At 42.2% G+C, this 23,091-nt stretch overlaps 1 protein-coding gene across 2 annotated transcripts in view; it reads right to left on the bottom strand.

The window, feature by feature from the left end:
- The window catches only part of STAC (SH3 and cysteine rich domain), a 127,562-nt gene extending 113,595 nt beyond the window's left edge, over positions 1-13,967 (bottom strand). The window contains exon 1 of one of the 2 annotated variants that reach the window (XM_036267308.1): positions 13,720-13,967. In XM_036267308.1, the coding sequence (XP_036123201.1) occupies positions 13,720-13,830 (111 nt within the window). In that variant the 5' untranslated portion in view covers positions 13,831-13,967. The remainder of the gene's footprint in view (positions 1-13,719) is intronic. The other variant, XM_036267309.1, reaches the window with a different exon arrangement.
- Positions 13,968-23,091: the final 9,124 nt, after the last annotated feature.

Raw genomic sequence — 23,091 nt, 5'->3', positions numbered from 1 at the left:
CTACAAAATCCAAGCATTGGGGTAATTGGCACCAGATTGAAGTTATTCCTTCTGGAAGGAATATCACTCATAATGATTAAGAATCAGAGCTTTGAGGGGCTACAGTCGGTTGAGTGTGGTTCGACACGAAGCCACTCCCCCTGGCTTTACATTGTGTTCTTTCTTGTACTCAGTAGAATCATAAACTGCATGTTTCAATTTTGTAAGCTGGATTTTTTCCCCCTTGCCCCCCCCACCTCTTTTTGCCTTATGCAACTTATTCACCAAACACTTATTTTGATCATTTCACTTACAGACTATCTACCTGAGTAGAAGAGACAGAGTCCAATATAGCAGTTAGAGAAAAATTCACTCCATAACAACTGATAGTAATGAAACCTTGATAATATTTAGGGTATTTCAAAATGTTATTTGGGAGGTTGTGTCCATTGGGGGTGATCACTAGCGAACTGATCAGCATATTAAGCATCCAGTAAAAATGTATCAATGTGAAACCAGCACCTTCAGCTTAATCTGTCTCCCTTTTCACTAAGAATGAAGAAATAGCAAACCTATCTGGGAAACTCAGCAACTGACTTACAGGAAATGCAGCCAAGAACTAGGAAATGTAAGCAGAAAGTCTGATAAATCACTATCAGACGAGTCATTAAGTAAAAAATAAAATAAGATGAAGACACTAAAAAGACCCCACCCCATCCTCTAGTTACTTCCCTGATATTAGATTCACTTTCTATCTTGTTTTAAGGATCATAAAATTCCAACTAGTTTGATGAATTATTTTCCAGTACAAAAGCAAATTACAAGAAGCAAATTAGAAGTCTCTAAGTAGCCTGGAGAGAGAGAGAGAGAGAGAGAGAGAGAGAGAGAGAGAGAGAGAGAGAGAGAGAGAGAGAGATTTTGTGTAGAGAGAGAGAGAAAAACGTTAAATCTTATAGCAGTATGAGTCAGTATAAGGGAAAAGAGTGCAACATGCAAAAAGTTCAATAACTGGTGTTTAAAGGGCAATCCTGAGTAATCAGGAAAAGGAAATGACAAAAACAATAGAATTACTTTGAAATGTACACAGCATCTGCAGTTCTATTGTATATGAATGAACTTCCATGTGGCTTATCCTGCTTTTGAAAGCAGGGAAATAGAAATCAGATTATAGAAAAATTTGCAAGCGAAATTCCCAGCTGGGAAATGTTTGGAACATAAAATGACATCTTCTCTGTTGTCAGGAAGGCTTGACTCTCCAAGATGAGTTCTGCCTTGAGCATCCTTGCCTGATAAGGTCTCCCTGGACTTCTTTGCAACAGAAAGAACTCATTCCCCCCAAATATGCAACTCCAAGGAAATGTTTCAGGAAGAAAAGTAGCAACTAACTTTGCTTAGTAGTAATAATGTGTTACCAGAAAATTATTTTAGCAATTTTCAATCATGAATCTCATTTAAGAGATTCATTGCATTTGTGCCATGTGATTTTTGCCATTTTTCCAAGGAACTTCATCTGAAATTTCTTAATGAAACTCAGTAGGAAAATATTGTTCAATTAATGGAGATGCAATTTGTAATAGACTTTTTGTATAGATATCTAAGTCATATATACCACACTTAATGAAACTTTGGTTCAATTACTGCTGAAAAGATATAAAGAAATCAATCTAAAAATCTCATTAAGCTTATTAACCCCCAGGGTGGGGACTTCTATTGTACTTTTAGAAAAAGAATCAGGGGAGGAAGAAACAGACCTCTGCTAAAACTATGATCAGGGAGGTTTTTCTATCACAGAAATAATAACTACTATTTATCAGAAAGACTCCCTGACTGAAGGAAATTATTCCAATCCAAGGTCTTTCTCCTTGACCTGCACCCGGTTATAAATTTTGTAGTGAGCCCTTGGCCAGTTTGGCTCAGCAGTTAAGAGTGTCGGCTCGAGGACCAATGAATCACGGGTTCGATTCTGGCCAAGGTCACGTTCCTGGGTTGCAGTTCGTCCCCGGCCCTGGAAGGGGTCGTGTGGGAGGCAGCCACTCGATGTGTCTCTCTCACGTCGACGTTTCTCTCTCTCCTCTCCCTCCCACTCTGTCTGAAGATAAATAGAAAAATACCCTCAAGTGAGGATTAAGAAAAAAATATTTTTTTGCAGCGTGATGGCCTATGCTTATATAAACCAAAAATCAAAGTATTTTCTTGTTGAATGATTTGCGTCTTTGTTGCCATGTTCTTGCCACATGAGGAGATATAAATATGGATTACGGTGACTGACAACCAATCCTTCTTACTAAGGGTCGTCTGACAACCACCATGGACCAAACACAGCAGAGAAGAATGTCAGTAAAACGTGATGTTCACAGTCTGAATGCTTGACGACTTTGTTTCTGCCTCCTTCTATTCTGCTTCTTATTTTCTTTATTGCTAACACTGGCTCTTATGCTCTCTTGCCCTCTTACTCCACCCTTTGAGAGTTTCCTGTCTCCAGGTTGCTCTCATCTTGCCATTCAATTATCCTGACCATTGACTCTAACGGCACAGTCTCGGCCAGGCAAGGGCCCTCCTGGTTGAACCGGCGTCCACCCCTTATGCAACCTCTGTGAAGATGACCCTCTGAGGAGGAGCTGGGGATTTTTACTTGTCTTGGAAAGTCCTCACCTGCATGCTCATTCTTTTCTTTCCCGTTTCCCTTCTCTCATTTCTTTTTTAAGACTGAATTGGTCACCTCCTGGCTTTAGGCTCTTTCTATGACAATCCATCCTTCGCTTCAGTATTACAACATTAATGGTTCCTCTTATCCTCATCCTTCAAAGTGGATGTGTGAGCACTGCTGTTAAACTCTCCTGACTCCAAATCCAGACCTAGGACACGAATGTCATACAGACACAGAGAACTACAAAGGAGGGTGTTCGCAGGCTAAGGGCGCCAAGCAATCCTGCTAGAGAAAGTGGTGATGAGTTGAGGTTGATGGCAGGTCCTAGGGCTGTCCGACTATAACTCATCCAGGGAGGGTACAGAGATTTAAATGAGATGGATAATTTTCGGGCAAAATACAAGTTAACAAAGCTGACTTGAGCAAATCTAGCAAAAAATGTAGAATAAAAAAGTGGAAAGTTTTCAAAATTTATTTAAAAATAGGTGCTAGTTTTAGATATTATTGACAATTTTCCTCCCCAAACATTCAAAGAGGAGATATGGGTTCTATAAACTGTTTTGTAGGAAAAAAACAGAAACAAAAGCAAAACAAAAACACCCATGGAATCATTTCAACATAATTTTTTAAAACTTGGCATCTTCTTAAAAATAAAATCTGACCAAGGACACAAAGTTACAGTCATAGAACAATCTCCCTTATGTATATAGATGCAAAAATAATAAAGTATTGGCAATCAAAACCCAGCAGTTTATTAAAAGAAAATCCCCATGGCGAAGTAAGATCTTTTCAAGGAATGTAAGGAGTGTTTAATATTAGGCTATCTATTAATATAATCCATCACATACAGAGGCCACCTCCCCCCCAAATCACATGATTACCTTGATACTTGCCAAAAAGAGACTAAAGCCAATTTGAAACAATTCCACATCCATTCCTGATGGAAATTCTTTGTAAGCTAAGAACACTTCTTGCACATAAGAAAGCTTGTCTCAATTTAATTGCCATATGAGTGGGAAGTCTGGACTTTGTGTACAAGGGGAGCTTAAGGAATGGGTTAGCTGGAAATGGATTTGTCTTGAAGTTAAATTTGCAAAGTACCACCTCATGTTTCTCAGGCTGTGTGTCTAAATGGGCAGTGGTTTCCAGAGTGGTTTGAAATACAGTAGAGCTAAGACCACTCCTTAGCACCAACACTGCTCAATGTACACTTACAGAGAATGTTCACTTTCAGCAAAACATCGATGGCGTTTAAATTGAGTCAGGTATAACAGCTCAGTCCCTCCGCTAGTACTTAACCATATGTTGGGAGTTAATATGATAAACCCTTGTCTGTGCCAACTCTACTCCTCTCCACCTCACCCTCCCAAATAGGGAGAGAAGGAGAAAAGAAAAAGATAGTATTGAGGTTATTATGATAATCTAATATAACAGCTAAATTTACTTACTATGTACCAGGTGCGAGGGTGAGCACTTAGCACACACTAATGAACTTAACCCTAATGACAGTGGCTTCAGAGGGCATTATGCTCACTTTGCAGAAAGGACAGTGCCACTCGGGGGAGTAAAGGATGGAGCAGCTTGGTAAGTGGCACCCCAAAGTGGCACAGTGGGATTGCAGTATGGCTGTGTCTGACTACAGCCCATGCTCTGAACCGGTAAGTGACCCTATTCTTTTACTAATGAGTAAGAGATGAATTCTAAAGAATCTTAGATTATAAAATTATTACAAAGCAAATTTCCTATGTCAGCCATAACCAGTTAGAGAATACGAGATGGTTCTTAGAGCAACTCAGAGTATAAAACACCCTGGAAAGAGCTAACAGAGAATTAGGCAGGAATTATTTGAAGAAAATCCCCAAGCGTGTATGAATGACATTACAGATATTTCAGTAACTAACTGAAGAGATATACTGTGTTCTTGGATGAGAAATCTCAGTATTTGTAAAGATTTCACTAAAATTATCTTAAAAGTTTGATGCAATTACTTTCAAAATATTAGCTTTATAACTTGATGGAAAAACAAAAAGGTGACTTCAGCTAAATAAATAAATAATAAAACTCCCAGGAGGGTACTTGTATTGTACCCTCATAACTGACTTATGATCAGTTATCAGTCTATTATAAAGCTATAATAATGAAAACATTATAATAGTAATGTAAAAGTACAGTACAGTAATAAATGTAAAATCATTAGAATATAACAGATGACTCTAAAAGAGAACCAAGTATATATTATGATTTATTACATAATCAATGTAACATTTCAAATCAGTGAAAAAAGAATAAATTATTCAACACATGGTTTTAGAAATACTTATTAATCATTTGGAAAAAACAATTTAGATTTCTTCCATACCACACATCAACATAAATTCCAGATGGATCGAGGTGATAAAAGTAAGAAATATATATTAAGGATCTAGAAAACCATATTGGTTAATATTTAATCTATTCCCAGGGTGAGGAAGACCTTTCTAAATATAACAGAAAAGAAGAAATCATGGCTGAATATATTTGTGACATTTAACAACATAAAAAAAGAAATCTTCTATGTTGAAAATGTAATAATATTGAATACAAATTTTAATTTGGGAAAATGTTAGCAATGTGTATGAAAAATCATGGTTTTAATATTTATAAAAATTCTAAAAATACCAATAGGAAATGGATGAATGGTTTACTGAAATGTACAAGGACATGAATAAAGAATTCACAAAAGACAAGACAAATAATTTGAAAAATAGGAAAACAATCTTCTTTAGTGAATAAATGTAATTAAAATAATAAGAAAATTATATACATCTTTGTCCTTCAAATTTGCTGACCTAAAAGGCTATCATACTTCAACTCAGTAAGAAAAAGTAACAAACAATCCAATTAAAAAATGGGGAAAAGCCTTGAATGGATATTTTTCCAAAGAAGATAAACAAATTTTGGGGCTCAAATTTTGATCTGGGAAGCCCCTAAATGCAAAAGTAACACAACTACATTCTCAGCTAATAAGACATCTGGCAGAAGAAAACACTCTGGAGTGGAATATATTATTGGAAGAATTTGTAGTATAAACATGTCCATTCATTCCTAATGGATTTATAGATTTATTGCAAAACCAATCAAAATCCTAGTAGGTGTTTTTGTGGAAACTGATTAGCTGATTCTAAAATGAACATAGAAATGCTAAGGGCCCCCAAATAACCAAAAGAGTTTTGATAAAGCAGAGCAAAACTGGAAGACTTAATCTGCCAGATATCAAAACTTTTTCATAAAGCCTTTACATTAAGACAGTGCTGTACTGGTACAAGGATAGACAAATAGACCAATGGGGCATTGACGAAACCACATACATCTGATATCTGGTCACCTGATTTATGGCAAAGTTGGTGGTAAGTGCAATAATGACTCTTGACCCATACCTAACACCATACCAAGAAACCGATTCTAAATAGATTATAGACCTATGTGTGAAAGGCAAAACAATAATATTTCCAGGAGTAAAATAGGAGAATACCTTGAAGTCTTTGGGGTAGACAAGAATTTCATAAGCAGAACACAAAAACACTGATAACTATAAGGGAGGGAATTGTTAAACTGACTATATTAAGTTAAAAATTTAGGTTAAAAAGAGAAGAGGTAAGTCACAGAGTTGAAGATATTTGCAATACATTTATCTCTCCAAGTAGCTATATCCAGACATGTCAAGAGTTCCTACAAATTAAAAAAACAAAACAAAAAAACAACAGATTACCTAATAGAGAAATAGACCAAAGATTAGAACAAAATCCTTTGCTTTGTGAAAGATGATATTAAAATAATAAATATAAAAACTGCTGAACTCATTAGTCCTTGGGGAAATACAAATGAAAACCACAGTACAATACCACTAATCACCTGTGAGACTGGCTAAAATGAGAAAAACAGACAATGCCATGTGTTGGCAAGATGAGGAGAAGATGGAACTCAATCCATTGCTAGTGGGAGTATGAATTGGTACAGCTATTTAAGAAGGTTGACAGTTGACTGCTGAATATATGTATATCCTACAACCCATTAATATTGCTCTGAGGTTTACACCCAACAAAAGTGCTTTATATGTGCCACAAAGGATGTGTATGTACAAGAATGTTCACAGCAGTACTGCTTATAGCAGCCAAAGCCAAGAAACAGTCCAAATAAGTATCATCAGTATAGTAGATAAAGAAATGTTGGTCTATTCATACCATGAAATACTATATAGCAATGAAAATGAAAATGATTGCTACCTGCAACAGTGTAAATGAATCTCACAACATAATGCTAAGTGAAGGAAGCCAGGCATAAAAGAATACATGCTGTATGATTCCATTTCTATAAAGTTCAAAAATAAGCAAAATCATTCTATGTTGTTAGAATTCAGGATATTGTTACCTTTGAAAGGTAGTGACAGAAAAGGGTATGAGGGAGATTCTGGGGTTGGTAACATTCTATTTCTTGATTTATGCGGTGGTTATACACAGATCAGGAGTTTGTTTTTTTTTTTGAAAACTCATTAGGCTCTAATTATAATGTGTGTAATTTTTGGTATGGTGTCATACTTCAATAAAAAGTTTACTAAGAAAAAAAAGCTATGTTATAATCTTTCTTGAGGGCACTGTGTCAATGAGAATAAAAGACTTTAGAGGTGTTTATATCCAGCCCTACTAATTCTACTTCCCATGAAAGTTAGCAGAAATATATAAAAATGTTTATGTATCAGGATGTACATTTTAATATTTTTCAATGTGTGAAAGCTGAGAAAGAGCCTAAATATGCAATCAGAAGAGATTGATGAAATAATGTGGTGTAACAATGAAAAACACAGAATATTATGCCATCCTTATTATTCATGTTATTGATTACAGTAAAATTATTTATGTATAACATTAGGTGGAGAAAAAGCATGCTGTGCATTTATGTATACACTATTTTAATTCTGTTTTGTGTGTGTGTGTGTGTGCAAAAGTGGAAATGTATACAAAGAAAATACAGCTAAAATTTTAACCATCCTTATGTTTAATGGTTGTATGGTAAATGAATTTTTCTTTATATTTTATATTTTATCTGTTTATTTTGTTAATCCTCATCAGAGAATATTTTTCCATTGATTATTTTAGATAGACTGGAAGGGAGGGAGGAGGGAGGGAGGGAGGGAGAGAGAGAGAGAGAGAGAGAGAGAGAGAGAGAAACATCGATTTGAGAGAGACACATCAAGTGGTTGCCTCCCACACGACACTGACCAGGGCTTGGGATCGAACCTGCAACCCAGGCACATGCCTTTGACCCAGAATCAAACCGGTGATCCTTTGGCCCATGGGTCGATGCTCTAACTGCTGAGCCAGACCAGTCAGGGCAATTTTTCTTTATATTTTAATGTGTTTTCCAGTTTTCTACATTGACCACTTATTGCTTTTAGAATCATGAAGATAACTTAGTGAGACATAGTTGACTTTGTAACTACAACTGCATCTGAGTAATGCCTAAGATTCTTTGGCAACGTGGATGAGAACAGCAGGTCACATTTGCCAGAGCCATTTCTTTGGATTAAACAGGAAATGAAGAAGAAGAGAGAGAGACAATTCAAATGATTCCTTCAAGTACCTAGGGTGGAAGGGAAAGGATCTTGCTTTCTTTGACATTCTACAATCTTGTAGTCTAGACAGATGTTTCTCAAACTTGGCTGCACAATGAGGTCACTGAAGAAGTTTAAAAAAATATTGATGCCTAGGACCCTGATTCAGCTCTTTCAGTTTAGCAGCTCTAGCCTACGGCCCAGACTCCCCAGGAGATGTGAATGCAAAGCCAAGGTTACATTGTCTTTCATCTTCTCCCCTGCATCGAAGTTACATTTCTTGTCAATAGTAGTAGTTTCACATATATGTGTAGGATGCACTGGGCACAAATAGGCATTCAATAAAAAGTTGCTGATTGATATCACAGAAACCTTTCCAGGAGATGCAAGGCAAGCCCTCGTGGTTAGGGATTTCTTCTCCCTAGCTTGGAGAGTGGTCCAGGTTCAGAGAGGACTCTCCTGCAATGATGGGGCACCTTGGTCCATGGTTCCGATGGGGCCCTGGGTGGCTCACATACTGGCGAGCCTATGGCTTATCTTCTTGGGTATGCAAAATAGTTAAGGTGAAATCTCACTGCAATCAACAGCATAACTCAGATTCCAAAGGGAGGGAGACGCAGTGATGTTATTGGAATATCAATTTTGATTACTGAACTTCTTCCGATGATGACATTTGGGGTTGGCTAGTGACAGAATTCCTCTAATTTGAAGCAGGAGGAGAAAGTAAAAATGTTTTAAGTTTATACATGCTGGTAACACAGCAACTGCTTTACAGTCTCAGGCCTTGCAAAAATCACGCCAGTTGGGTATTAGTATCCCCATTCTAGAGATTGGAAGGGAGCTGAGGCTCAGACAGCTTAGGCAACTTGCCCAAGGTCACAAAGGTGGCAACTGATGAGCAAAGATTTGAATTCTTGTCTATCTGACTCAAACCTATAATCCCTTCATATTACCATAATGTGACCTTGGGTCATATGAGTGTTGGTAAAGGGCATCCATACAAAACCTTCATATTAGACTCCAGTAAGATTTCTATGTTGTCAATAAGTTGGTAGGAGCAAAGACAGTCATTGAAATAAAGGTTGCTAAAATGTGAATTTTTTTGTTATTATTCAATGTTCTCTGTCAAGCACTTAGAACGTAAATTAGGTTGTGGTTTTTCTGGAATAGGTAGCGGAGATAGATGGGCAAGGTTCATGGCCTTCAAACTCTTTCAACTCAACTAATTTTATGAAAAAGAAAACCATATAAACTACATCGCCACTTGTACTACAGGAATGTGCTCTGAGGAAATTGTACTGGGGTACCCAAAGTTCAAGACAAGGTTCTTAGAAAGGGGTATTGCCAGTAACTAGCTGTGCGATCCTGGGCAAGTCACTGTCTCCATCTGGCCTGGATTTACTCAAGGGAGAAAATAAAGGGGGGTGTTTAATAAACTTTGAAGGTTATAGACACTATACTGATCTGATATAAGCTAATGATCTGTTCTGGTTGTTCATGGATATTTCAAAGACCATTCATGAACCTCCAAAGAATATACTGACCTTTGATTTAAACACCTGGAATGTGTGAAAATGGAATTGTACTCATGTTTCAAAAATCAGCCCTTACCTTTTAGAGATGTGACCTGAAATAGTTGTGGATTAAGTAATTTGATGTCTGGAATTTGCTTAAAATTTATCCAGCGTGTGGAGGAAAGGGTAATAGATGAAACAAGATGATGATTGATAATTGATGAAACCAGGTGATTAGGTACAGGATGATTTTTATACTGTTTTCTCTATTTTTGTGTATGTTGAAATTCTCTACCATAAAACAAATATACAGAATAAAAATTATCCATAATTTAAATAATACTTGGAATGGTGTTTCCAATTCTGATATCCCATAATTCGGCATTCCAAAGACTCTGCAAAAAATGCACTTCTGGAAACATTTTATGTGCTCAGGGCACTGAATCACCATCCTTCTCCTTCTCCTCTTCCTCTTTTTTTTTTTGTTAATCTGTACCAGAGTGTATTTTTTCCATTGATTTTTTAGAGAGAGTGGAAAGAAGATGGAAAGGGAGAGCGAGAGAGAGAAGAGAGGGAGAAAGAAACATTGATTTCCGCACCAGGGCCAGGGATCAAATCAACAGCCCAGATACATGCCCTCGGCTGGGAATGGAACCCAAGACCTTCTGGTGTGTAGGCCGATGCTCTAACCACTGACCCACACCACCCAGGGCATCTTTCCTCTTCTAATGAACCCTCTGGACCAAGGGTTTGTTGTGACCTCATTTTCCAGGTTATTCTGTGATATTCCATTTAATTACTTCCATAAACATATTTTCAAAGAAAGGGCAGCAAAATCGAAAGCAAAGAAGCTGGACAAGAATTGGTCTTGAATCATTTCATGGGATAATGTGGCTCCATTCATTTTCAAATATTCCTTAAAATAAGAAGACTAAAACTATGCTAAGGGACTTTTAGTGGCACATAAAATATGTGGTTAGGATGTTAGGTGAAAGGGGGGATGTTAGGTGAAATGGTTAAGAATTCACACTCCAGACCAATGCCACCTGGGTTCCTGTCCTTGCTGTGTCACTCAACTATGTGCCCTTGGGTAAGCTGCCTTTTGAGGTTTCACTTCCTTACCCATGGAACAGAAATACTAGAGCAGTTACCCTCACAAGAGTAATCCTGAAGGCTCAAGTTGTGCCTGCTGTGCAGCAAGCATTCAACAGATGCTCACCATTGTCCTCTCAACTGTGCAAATATACAAGAGATGAAAAAAGGCATAAGATAGTCCTGGCCAGTGTGGCTCAGTGGTAGAGTGTTGGCCTGTGAACCAATGAGTCGTAGGTTTGATTCTTGTCTAGGGCACGTACCTTGGCTGTGGTGCAGGAGGCAACCAGTCAATGTGTCTCTCTCACATCCATGTTTCTCTCTCTCCCTTCCTCTCCTCTCTCCCTCCACTCTATCTGAAGATAAATAGAAAAAAAAAAATATCCTCAGGTGAGGATTAAAAAAAAAAATCATAAGATATAGGTCAAATATTATCAGTAATTGCCTGTGAATTGTGACCAAATGGGCGATCTCTTTCTTTTCTTTATTTCTGTTTGGACTTTTCAGATTTCTACAAAAAGTCTTTGTTACTCTTGTAAGCAGAGAAAAAGAGTTTTATTAAAAAGTTATTTTAAAAACGTTTCTTGAGAAAGTTTAATGCCCATGCTTGTCCCCCTCGGTGTTCTGACAAACAGACCACTTCAGAGGAGTAAGATGCGTGATTACTAATGCCTGGCTCACCCCCCCAGGCTCTCTGTGGGAAGAGTCCTGTAAATGCCACTGAGCCTTCAAATGTCCTGGTGCAGAATGGATAGAGCCGTCCTCTGCCCCCGTTTCTTGCCATCCTGCCTCCTCACCACACATTCCCTCACACCAGAAGTTAGCCTTTTGGAGGCACATGGATTCTATGCCAAGAAAAGTTCATTCAGGCACACTACTTTGTATTCAGTTTCGGGGTTCATGTCACCCCCACCCAAGGTATAGCCCTTCTCCACTGATGAAGAGCACCTAAGCCACGACAGCAACATTCGGGAATGCATAAACACACTTCAGGCGTGTTTGAGAAAAGTTGACATGCACAAATCCAAAACCATAAGCCAGATTAATTGGTGGATAATTACGGGTATTACATAGGTAGTTTTGCTTTGCCAAAGAATTTACATTAGGATATCTATAAATAGCAAGCCCATGTGGTGAGCTTGAACCATGCTGCTGTATATCCAAAAGCTAAGCCCTTTCCAGAACATACCTACTGCAGAGCAACAGGCCCAATTCAAAAAGTTTAATGCCACCCGGCCTGGGGGCTAACTTGGTTGGAGCATGGTCCCATGGACCAAAAGGTTGTAGGTTCAATTCCCAGTCAGGGCACATACCTAGGTTGGTTGTTTGATTCCCAGTCTGGGCACCTACGGGAGGCAACTGATTGATGTTTCTCTCTTCTTTTGATGTTTCTCTCTCTGTCTTCCTTCCTCTCTCTCTAAAAATCAATAAAAGCATATCCTCAGGTGAGGATTAGAAAAAAAGTTTAATGCCAGCTTTGCTCTTAAGTTTGGCTGCATCCATTTAGAGTATTCTAGATCACCTCTGAAATGGCCACTACGCCACATCACTTAGGTGACTGATGGTCAAGGACAGACAATGAGACACCCAGAAACTTCTGGTCGGAGGAGAGGGGGCTCCTGTGTGGGGGTTGTGAGGCTGCTTTGGAGCGGCTCATTTGCGGTGAGAGAGATGCCATCTCCTTTTCTCAGGTAGGAATATTCCAGGCTGGACCTTAGGTCATCTCAGGTGTTTGTAACCTTACAATGACTGGAAAGTGAGGCTTTCGCTCCTATTTCCAACTGAGTTTTAGAAAAGTCGACACACATGCACCAGGTCAGACATATATCAGAAAAAATTACATTGAAATAAAAATAACACAAAACACTCTGTCTTGGATTACCATCTAACTTCTGGAGGCTGGGCTATGGACAGTACCCAGTGTCACTTAAACCAAGGGCCACTTAGCTGTGATTTTGCTCCTGTTGATGCATCATTGGGTTCCAGGGGTGTGCCCCATCTGACCTGCCCTTCAAACTGGCACCCCTCTTTCCTTCACTCTTACATAGCGCCCCCCTCCCCCAAACTGTCGGGGAGAACTCACTGGTTGATTTGTATAAAGATCCAGGAACTGTGCACTTTTAAAAAAACCATGTAACTACCTGCTCCATCTTACAATGTTCACTCCAAATGGCACCCCACTGCCCGCGGTGGCAACTGGCTTGATCCTCTTCTAAGATTTCCAAACCTGTGCCCGGCCCCACGAGCATCTCAGAGCGGCAGTGACAGCAGAGGTGCGGCGGGGTCGCTTTTGTGGCCGTGTGAGAGTAACTTTCACAGAAGCAGATGAAAGTTCCTGGAGTATTAACTTCCAGCAGAGGAGCACCCACGTCCCGAGGCCGCGCGGCCCCTCGCCTAGCTTTGCGGAGATAAGCGGCAGGGCATCTGGAGTGAGGGCTGCGCCCCGGAAAGCGAAGGGTCTCTGAGACCCTTGGGAAACACACACCCTTTGCCGGCCCACAAATGCCCTAGCTTTCCTGGAGGAGTACCCCTGGCTCTCTGTCCCTGCGCCTTCAGAAGCCGCCCGATACCTACACACATTTGGCGTTTGGGGCACAAATAAGCAAAGAACCACCAAGCCGCCGCCACCACCCAGGAAAGCGACCTCTGAACCGGAGCCCAGGTGCACTGCGTGCTCGCGAGGTGGAGCCCAGCGAAGCCCCGTGTGTGGAGCGAGGAGGCTGGGTCCCCAGAACGTGGTCAAGCCGGGCATTCGAGTCCGAAGGGAGGAACAGTCCTTGGACCCCGATCCACTCGGGGGCAGGTCCCAGCCTCCGAGCCAGCGCCCGTTCAGAGGAACAAAGGTGGACAGAGAGGGAGGAAGGGGAGTTTGGTGTTCTCTTGGGGCAGTGTGCGCGTACCTTGGACTCCTGGCTGCCGGTGGATGCTGGGGAGGGCGGCTGCTGGGCGCTCGCCGCCTCCCTGGGCAGCCCGTCCACGCCGTCCTCGCGGGCGCCGCTCGGAGGGATCATCGTGGCGGCGCGGGAACGGTGTTGGCTCCCGGAGGAACAGCCAGGCTCGCTTCCTCCGGAGCGCCGCGCGCCGGGTCGCTCAGCTCCGGGTCCCGGGGACTCCCATCCTCCGCGAGGCGCCGAGGCGCCCTCCACTGGCCTCGTCCCCACCCCGGCCCTGCCCACGTCCCCCGCGCTCCCGCCGGCGGAGGAGAGCGCGCCCCGCCGCGCCCGCCACCACCGCGCTGGCGACGGAGCAGTCGTGACTGCCATCGGCCGCGGGTGAGCGGGCTCAGGCTGGCTCGCTGGTCCCGGAGAAGCGGGAGGCGGGGAGGCAGCTCCGGGCGGGGCTGCGTGGCCAACGCCGGGCAGCAGGGCAGGCAGGGGCCGCCGGGTGAGAACCTGTGCTGGGGGCTGGGCGCGCACCCACGGGTCGGGATGACTCTTTAGCAGGAGTAGGGAAAATTCAGACCAAACCCCGAATGAATAGAAAACCCGTGAATGATTCAACCCAGAGGAACCACCTGCAACAACTCCCTCATTCCTCACCCGAAGAAAGACTCAAAGGGAGGCAGTGACTTAGCCAAGTTATTTATAGGGTTCAGTGACGGAGATCAGGAACCAAAGCTGGGGTTCCCCGGCTTGAGAGCGCTCTCTTTCCCCGGTTCAGCTGTGGACTGAAGCAGAGAGAGAGTGCCCTGCGCGCATGTCCTCACTTGGCTGTGCATTTCGGCTTACTGAAGCCTCCCAGTCTAGCGGGCTAGGTACCCCCACTTCCATTTTATAAATGAGGCAACTGAGGTTTTAGGCAGGCTGAGTAATTTGCTTTAAGTCACTGAACTATAAATGGTGGAGCTGAAATTGGAACCCATTTTGGCTTCAAAATCCATGCTTTTTGGACTGTGGAGTTTCAAATCTCGCCAGACCTCCATGGAGCAAGTGGGTGTTGCAGTGTAGCAGTGAGTTCAGGGCTGTTCACGGACAGGCAACCCATTCTGGCTTAATAGATCTTTTGGAAATATAGACATGGACCCATTGGATCAAGGGGCAGAAGGATGCAGTATTTTTTTAATTTTTATTTTTAAAATCCTCACCTGTTTTCTATGTATCTTCAGATAGAGTGGGAGGGAGGGAGAGAGAGAGAGAGAAACACCCATGTGAGAGAGACACATTCACTGATTGCCTCCTGCACAATCCCAACCAGGGCTGGGGACAAACCACAACCGAGATACGTGCCCTTGACCATAATTGAACCGGCGACTCTTTGGTCCCTGGGCTGACACTCTAAACCGCTGAGCCAAACCGGCCAGAGCAGGATTCGATATTTTTTGAAGATACAACCTCTACATAGGAAAAGGAAATACATCTGGATATTGAAAATACTTTTATTTTATGAGTACAAAACTCTCTCTTTAGTTTTCTGACAGAACATTGTGAACTTAAGTTCAGGTTTTCTTTATTAACAGTAAATGTATGCAAGGCCAGCCTCATGGGTCTGCAGCCTGTGACCTGATACAGGGCCCTACAGGTGGTTTAATGCTCTTCTGTTGCTGTCTTGACACTTTTAAACATTTTTGATCACGGGGTCCTGCATTTTTATTTTGCACTGGACCCTGTGAATTCTGTGTTTGGTCCTGTATGTTTGTTTTAGCTCATGTCCTTTGAAAGGAACCCATTACTTTTTCTACCTGTTGAAAACTCCTTTTCTGAGTGACAGCCTCTTATTCAACATTTCGCTCTCAGAGGGCACTAAATAGTGTAGAGGCCTGCAGACTCTCATTTGACCGGGCTGGGATGGCTAATCCAATAGCCTTTTCCCTCTTCAAAACATGATTCCTGTTTGCTCCACAGAGACAGAATTCTAACAGCCGAAGTCACAACAGCAGCAAACAGAGCACGCAATGACAGGAGCAGCAGCTTCTACACGTCTTTATGAAGCATCTCTTCTGTACTGGGCATGGTGCTAGAAGCTAATGATCCAACAGAGGGAAAACACAGATTAAGTCTGTTCTCTGGGAATTTAGAGCCTGGTGAGAGAGACAGCGATTAATTAAATCACACGTGCACAGGCGCGCACACGCACACACATGTTTCTCATGAACTGTGATAAGGAAAAGTACAGGGCTCAAATGAGTCTGCACAGATGTGAAGCCTGATCTAATGTGAGGCCAGAGAAGGGTTTTCTGAGAAAGTGAAACCCCCAGGGTCTCTGGGTAATTGCAGTCTCGGTGGGCAAGCTCACTGTAGTTTACAACAAGGAATGTTTCATCCTTGGATTTTTACTTTTAAAAAAATTCATACTCGAAGATATTTTTTCCATTGATTTTCAGAGGGGGGGGGGATGGAAAGAGACAGAGAGAGAGAAACAGAGAAACATCTATGTGAGAGAGACACGTGGATTGGTTGGCTCCCACATGACCTCTATTGGGGCCGGGGATTAAACCTGCAACCCATGTATGTGCCCTTGACTGGGAATTAAACCTGTGACCTTTCGTTCCATGAGCCAATGCTCTAACTACTGAGCCAAACCAGCCTGGACTCTAGCTAACATTTCTAATTCTTTGAAACACATCTCCAAACATTTATTACTCTTGAAATCTCCTTCCTTGACCCCATTAGTCTGATTTAAATTCCCAAACCATGTTCTCATGGCAACCTCTCCTAAGTAATCAATGGTGAGGCTGCCTGTCCTTCCTCTGGGCTATGAGCTGCACTAGGGCAGGGTGCAGGCCGTGCTCATCTTGTTTTCTCAGCTCCTGGACCATGTTTGTTAGCTCAATGCTGAAAGGAGACTGCCCTTCCGCCCCCCAAGACTTCACGTAACCTTGACGTGACATCTTCCAATTGCCCTCCAAGCACGAAATGGAGAAAGACAACGGATGTTTCTAGAAAGCAGTGGGATTTAAAATTACACAAGCTCCTTGATTGTAAGGATTTTGTCTTTATTGGACTGAGAGGATCTTAAACTGAAAGTCACGGCCGTCTGTGAATGTGGGTTCATTCGTTTGCATGCAGGTAAAAGGTCTGCGATAAGGACATTAGGTTTACAGCTCATCTCTGGGAGGAGGCGTGGAAGTGGACAGGATGCTGCTTTGTCTGAGCCTGTGGACGGAGGGCTGCTGGCAGAAATGGATGGCACTCTATTTCAGTAGGATGCCTCGAGGCTTGGGTCACACGCACTGCTTCTTTGGGACTAGATGGCCATGCTCATTCTAACGCCTGGAGGGATGCGAGTCCTCCCACGTTGTCATGAAAGCCAGCCCTGACCTGGTACTGCGGGGACATTGATATATTGATAGTGATACTCAGATAGTGGAGAGGACTGGCGTTCTTCATGTACTGGAGGTGAGTGGATGGTAGACCAGCAAACTGGGGAGGGGACACCTGATAAAGCACGGACATCCCTGAGCAGAAGTGTCCTTTTTCGTGGTCCCCCGTGAGGTAGCCTCTCAGGACTCCCAGTTGTGCTGGGGGTAAGACCTCAGAAAAGACGGGAGGTCCTACCTTAGCAGCTGCAGTGACATGTGAGCTATAACGGTCAAGATGACCTCATTTGTAAGCTGGTGAAGCCGGGAGAAATTCAAGTTGCAAATAATTATCCTAAGTCTCGAGTTTGTATCAGGACCCTGTGATTTTTGTAGCTTCCTTTCATGGTCCATTTCACTCTGGTTGCTGGTTAAATATCAAGCCAGCAGAAGTGTGAGGCATGCAGGAATTTATCTTCACAAACTTGAACTGGAAGCTGCCACTCCTGGTTCATTGACTCATTCATTAATTTGCAAAAAGGGCAAAGCCTTCCTCCTGATCGCATTCAACTGCTATTCGCAGTCAGACTGCTCAACAGAAGAGTGGTTGGCGCTTTCAACTTTCTCCCATGGCTTTGCTCCAGATCTGGATTAAAGACGGGACTTTCCGTCTGCGGACTTGGGCTTCTTCCGGAGCCATTTGGTTAAAAAGGTATTATCAGGACTGCTTAACTCAAACAGCCATACGCATGAAAGGTACAGAAAGAACACCAAGGAAATGGAAGACAAAAAAATAATCAAAATGTTCCAGGGGATGGAGCATTGGCAAGAGTCAAGGAAGGAGGGTCTCAGTAACGGAATGATTCTCAATGGCTGGCGCATCAGTCATCATGGTAACGAGATATTTGAGAAGGGTATAGGGTTTGGCAATTAGATTGTTGATAATAATAAGAGCTTGCATGGCCGGTTTCTTTTCTTTGTAACTTTTTCTGCTATGTAGGCAATGCTTGAACAAGTACGAAAGAGGACAAGGCTGAGCTGGAGACATTCTTTGAGTAATAGTTTTTTATTTTTTAAATCTTTACCCAAGGACACTTTTTCATTTTTTATTCAGATAGAGCAGGAGGGAGAGAAAGAAACATTGATGTGAAAGGTACACATAGAGTGGCTGCGACCTGCACCACCCAACCAGGGCCGGGGACAAACTGAAACTGAGGTACTTGCCCTTAGCGGGAACCGAACCCGGGTCTCAACTGAACCCGGGTCTCAACCGAACCCGGGTCTCTCTGGACCGCAGGCCAACGCTCTAACCTCTGAGCCACACTGGCCAGGGCTCTTTGAGTAATAGTTTCAAGCACTTTCACAAGTGGCCTCTGGGGAAAGCAGAATCTCCGTTAGCCTGGGAAGCCCGTTTTGATTAGTAACGGAGGGAGTTAAAAAAGCCTCATGAAGATTTCTGAAGGTTTGCATGGGTCACAGATTGAGGAGGGGCCAGCATGCAGAGTTCTGACAGACACACAGACTCTTCCTGCCTGGCAGCCAGACACAGAGAACCTCAGTTCTCTGAGAGGCAGGAACCCACTCTGTATATAGGGCCCTGGAATTCAAACTCACGTGTCACCTGCCCATTTACAGTCTCCAAGGGATCATGAATATTCAATTTGTTCACCATTATGTATTTTTTTTTGTTCTTTTTCTTTTTTGTTAATCCTCACACGAGAACATTTTTTTCTTTGATTTTTAGAGAGTGGAAGGGAAGGAGGGAGGGGGGAAAGAGAGAGAGAAACATCCATGTGAGAGAGACACATCGATTGGTTGCCTCCCATACAAGCCCCGACCGTTTGAACCTGCAACCCAGGTACTTGCCCTTGATCAGGAATCGAACCCATGACCCCTTGGTGCATGGGCTGATGCTCTGACCACTGAGTAACACTGGCCAGGGCCGTCATTATGTATCTTAATTGACATCCCTAGAAATCAGTAGTAGGACTGATTTTCAAAAGAGAGACCAGGAACTCGAGCCAAGAGGGATAATAGTTCCCACTCTCCATCTGTAAAACTTTGCATGTCCTTTGAAATATGTCCCAAAAGCTTGTAGAGTCATGCTGGGGACAAATGAATCTCAAAAACTCTCTTTACAGTGTTTTCCAGGGATGGAGTATATCACCGTTTGTCCTTCTGCCTTCTGTAACCCTGTGTTCCTCCAATAACTTGGCAGCCCAGAGACATCCATCAGGCACTTGACAAGTGGCCTGGACAAGATGACTCAGGCCTTAAGCCTCAAATGCCATTTTCTTCCCTCCAACGCTGAGAAAACTGACCCATGAAGCCTAGACTTAGGAAACATACGCATTTCATCTGTCTTTATTAGTGCACCGTTGGCCAGAAAATGGGGTTTTGTCTCTTTCGTTAATAATGGTAACTTATCAGATGCAGGGTACAGAGGGAGACAGTATCGATGGGGCTCAGATGGGGTACAGAGGTGGCTTTTGACTGCATCGTAGTCTCCTTCTTCTCCCTGAAATGCAAGCTGCCACAATGCCCAAGTCTACCAAGCCATGCTCTCATACTTTGAGGAAGCCAGCTCTCTAGTGAGTCACCATGGCATGTTGCTTCTACCTCTTGTGTGGGGTAAGGGTAAGGAGTGATTATTCAGTTTAGGCTATTTGAGAACATTGCAGAATAAGGAAGCTATGTGTAGCTAAACGAAGTCCTTATTTTATTTGCTGATTTATTTATCAACAGTTGCTGAGACCTGCTAGGTACCAGGTACTTTATAGTTCTAGGCATATAAAGACATATATGCAGACTCCCCAAACCAAAGGAAAATTCAGCTTAGCAAGGAAGGCAGAATTGGGGACAAATAATAACCACGAGTATGAAGAGAGGGCCATAGTAACCAGGGGAGGAAAGAGCTAATTCCACTGAGGAGTGAGGGGAAGATTCACCGGAGGAATAAGTTTAACAGTGACAGGTAGGTAGCCGTGTTCCAGAATAGGAGGAAGGTCATTCTGAGCATCTTAAGATGAGCATACTTTGCTGCTTATATGTTCTGTTTATTTATTTGTTTGTTTAAACTAGGGTTGAGGACTTTTTTTCAGTTCTCACCCAAGGATATTTTTCTATTCATATTCAGACAGAGTAGGAGGGAGGGAGAGAGAGGAAGAGAAAGGGAGAAAGAGAGAAACATTGACGTGAGAGAGACACATCGACTGGTTGCCTCCTGCACGACCTGAACAGGGATGAACTGCAACTAAGGTACGTGCCCTTAGCCAGAATAGGACCTGTGACTCATTGGTCCACAGGCCATTGCTCTACCACTGAGCCAAACTGGCCAGGGCAGTTTATTTATTTTATTATTGTTACTTTGTATGTAGTGAAGGGACCTAGAATTGTCTTCACCATTCCTTGCAAATTCCCTTTCTCATTTCAATTCATTTTATTAATTGTCTCAAATACCCAATTTCCCACTCATAATCTCCTTCATTGAGTAACACCCACTATAATATTTTAAAAATATATCTCTTACACATGTATGGATATTTATATGGCTATATGGAAAATAATGACTTGCATTAGTGTGTTTTAAATTGCATAAAACACGCTGTAGCATATTTCCTCTAACTTATTTCAGGAAAACAGTTTGATTTTTTAAAACTACATTAAAAGTAAAATATGCAGAGATCATTTAAAATGAATGAAGGCCCACGCTGTTGAATGTATTCTCTTTCATTGTTGTATAGAATTTCACTGCATGAATCTGCCATAATGTATTTAATCCGCTGTGTGTTGATGGACTGGTAGGTTGTTTTCATTTCTCACCTGTCATGAACAATGCTGCTTTGACTATTCTTGAACATGACTGTTGGTACTAATGCATAAGCATGAATTATGGCTGCCAGTTGTTTTCTCCAGCCTGGATACTGCGTTATTTCTAATTTTATCTCTCTGGCTTTATTTACATTTCCCTGATGACCGGCAAGGTTGAGCACCTTAAAGTGATGTAACTTCTACTTAAAAAAAAAAAAAAAAGAAGCCCTGGCCAGTTTGGCTCAGTGGTTAGAGCGTCGGCCTGCAGTCCAGAGAGACCCGGGTTTGGTTCCCACTAAGGGCATGTACCCTGGTTGCAGTTTGTCCCTGGCCCTGGTTGGGTTGTGTGGGTGGCAACCACTTGATGTGTCTGTTTCACGTTGATGTTTCTCTCTCTCTCTCCCCCTCCCACTCTATCTGAACAAAATATGGAAAAATGTCCTCGGATGAGGATTAAAAAAAGAAAGAAATCTAACTTTTTAGATAATCTGATTGGGTAACCTATTTCTAAGTATATGAATAATTTTCACTACATTTACTTTCTTGTAATAGTGAAAACTCCCAGATTCTTGTATCTATCCCAAAAATTCTTAGGAACCTAGAAAAATCATTTCTCTGTTTGCATAATCTTTTTCTATTTTCTGCTGTTTCTTCTTGGGACTTACTGTCCCCTGATTCCACATCACATAGTCCCAAACTTTTGGGATTTGAAATGACCTCAGACAGGTAATCAGTCCATGGGAAACTGAGCATGTGATTTCCCTCTCCAACGTCAGCCAACCCTCTAACCCCAGTCATTTTACTAAGTGATATCCCTGTCTTTTTTTTTTTTTATCCTCACCTAAGGACATTTTTTTTTTTGCATTTATATTCAGATAGAGTGGGAGGGAGAGAGGGAGAAAGAGAGAAAGAAAGATTGATGTGAGAGAGACACATCAAATAGTTGCCACCCACACGACCCCAACTGGGGCCGGGGACAAACTGCAACTGAGGTACGTGCCCTTAGCGGGAACCGAACCCGGGACTCCCTGGTCCGTGGGCCGATGTTCTAACCGCTGAGCCAAACCGGCCAGGGCTAAACATTTTCTTCTCAATAGCCAGCCTTTACCACCACACCCCCTAGCCTTGTATTATAAGAAATAAAGGAAAAAAGGACCATGAAACAAAGCACCTGCTGAGGAGGAAAAAAATTAAGAAAACTGCTTTTTGGGGGATTTTGGAGAACATTTTTTAAAACTACATGTGCTTCTTTTTTTCTTTTAAATTTTTAAAAAAATTGATTTTAGAGAAAGAAGAAGAGAAAGAGAGAGAGAGAGAGAGAGAGAGAGAGAGAGAGAGAGAGAAACATTGATGAGAGAGAACATCGATTGGCCACCTCCTGCATGCCCCCCACTGGGGACTGGGCCCACAACCTGGGCATGTGCTCCGACCGGGAATCAAACCTATGACCTCTTGGTGCGTGGATCAATGCTTAACCACTGAGCCACACCAGCCAGGCTACCTGTGCTTCTTGCTTCATAAAATTTCCCCTTAGGGACCACATTGCTATTTCTTTACATGTTGTACACATGTATTCTTCGTGGGAAGTCCTACTGGAAGTGCTTGGCCACTCACATTGTATTTTGGGGACATGTAATGACTGAATGGATTATTCTTAATTGTTATGATATGTGACAAAGGAATTACAAGCCTAAAAGAGAAATTATTATATAAAAACAAACTTTTAAAGGACATTTTAAAGCTACTTTTGTTGAGCATCCATGTGCTGTGGTGAACCACGTCATGATTCCCTCGGGAATCAGGTTAATGATAGTGCAATCACTGACTGGGGGTCCTGGTGAACCCTGAAAGTGAAGGTGTTTTCATCACAGCATCTAAGCCAGGAAGACTAGCACCTTCGGCACGTCCTCAGCAGACCACTGTCTGGAAGGTGGCCTGGAGGTACCGGGACAGGGAGGGGCATGTCGCTGCTCCCCTTTCTGGAAAGTAAACCCTTAGAAAGAGGATCATTGTGAGAAATCAGTGAGAGAACAGTGCTCTCACACACAAAATATTATAATTGTGAAAAATGATGTGCAATAGGAAAAAAGCATGTGTATTTTATACACAAGAAATACATGTGTATCTAACTAAAGAAAAAGCATGTGCATTTCATATATGAGGAATACATGTGTATCTAACTAAAGAAAAGCAGGTGCCTCAGAAAAGGGGGTAATTTATAAACCTT

Source organism: Molossus molossus, unplaced genomic scaffold (assembly GCF_014108415.1).
Source record: "Molossus molossus isolate mMolMol1 unplaced genomic scaffold, mMolMol1.p scaffold_m16_p_18, whole genome shotgun sequence".
NCBI lineage: Eukaryota > Metazoa > Chordata > Mammalia > Chiroptera > Molossidae > Molossus > Molossus molossus.
This window is presented reverse-complemented; position numbering and strand designations above follow the sequence as displayed.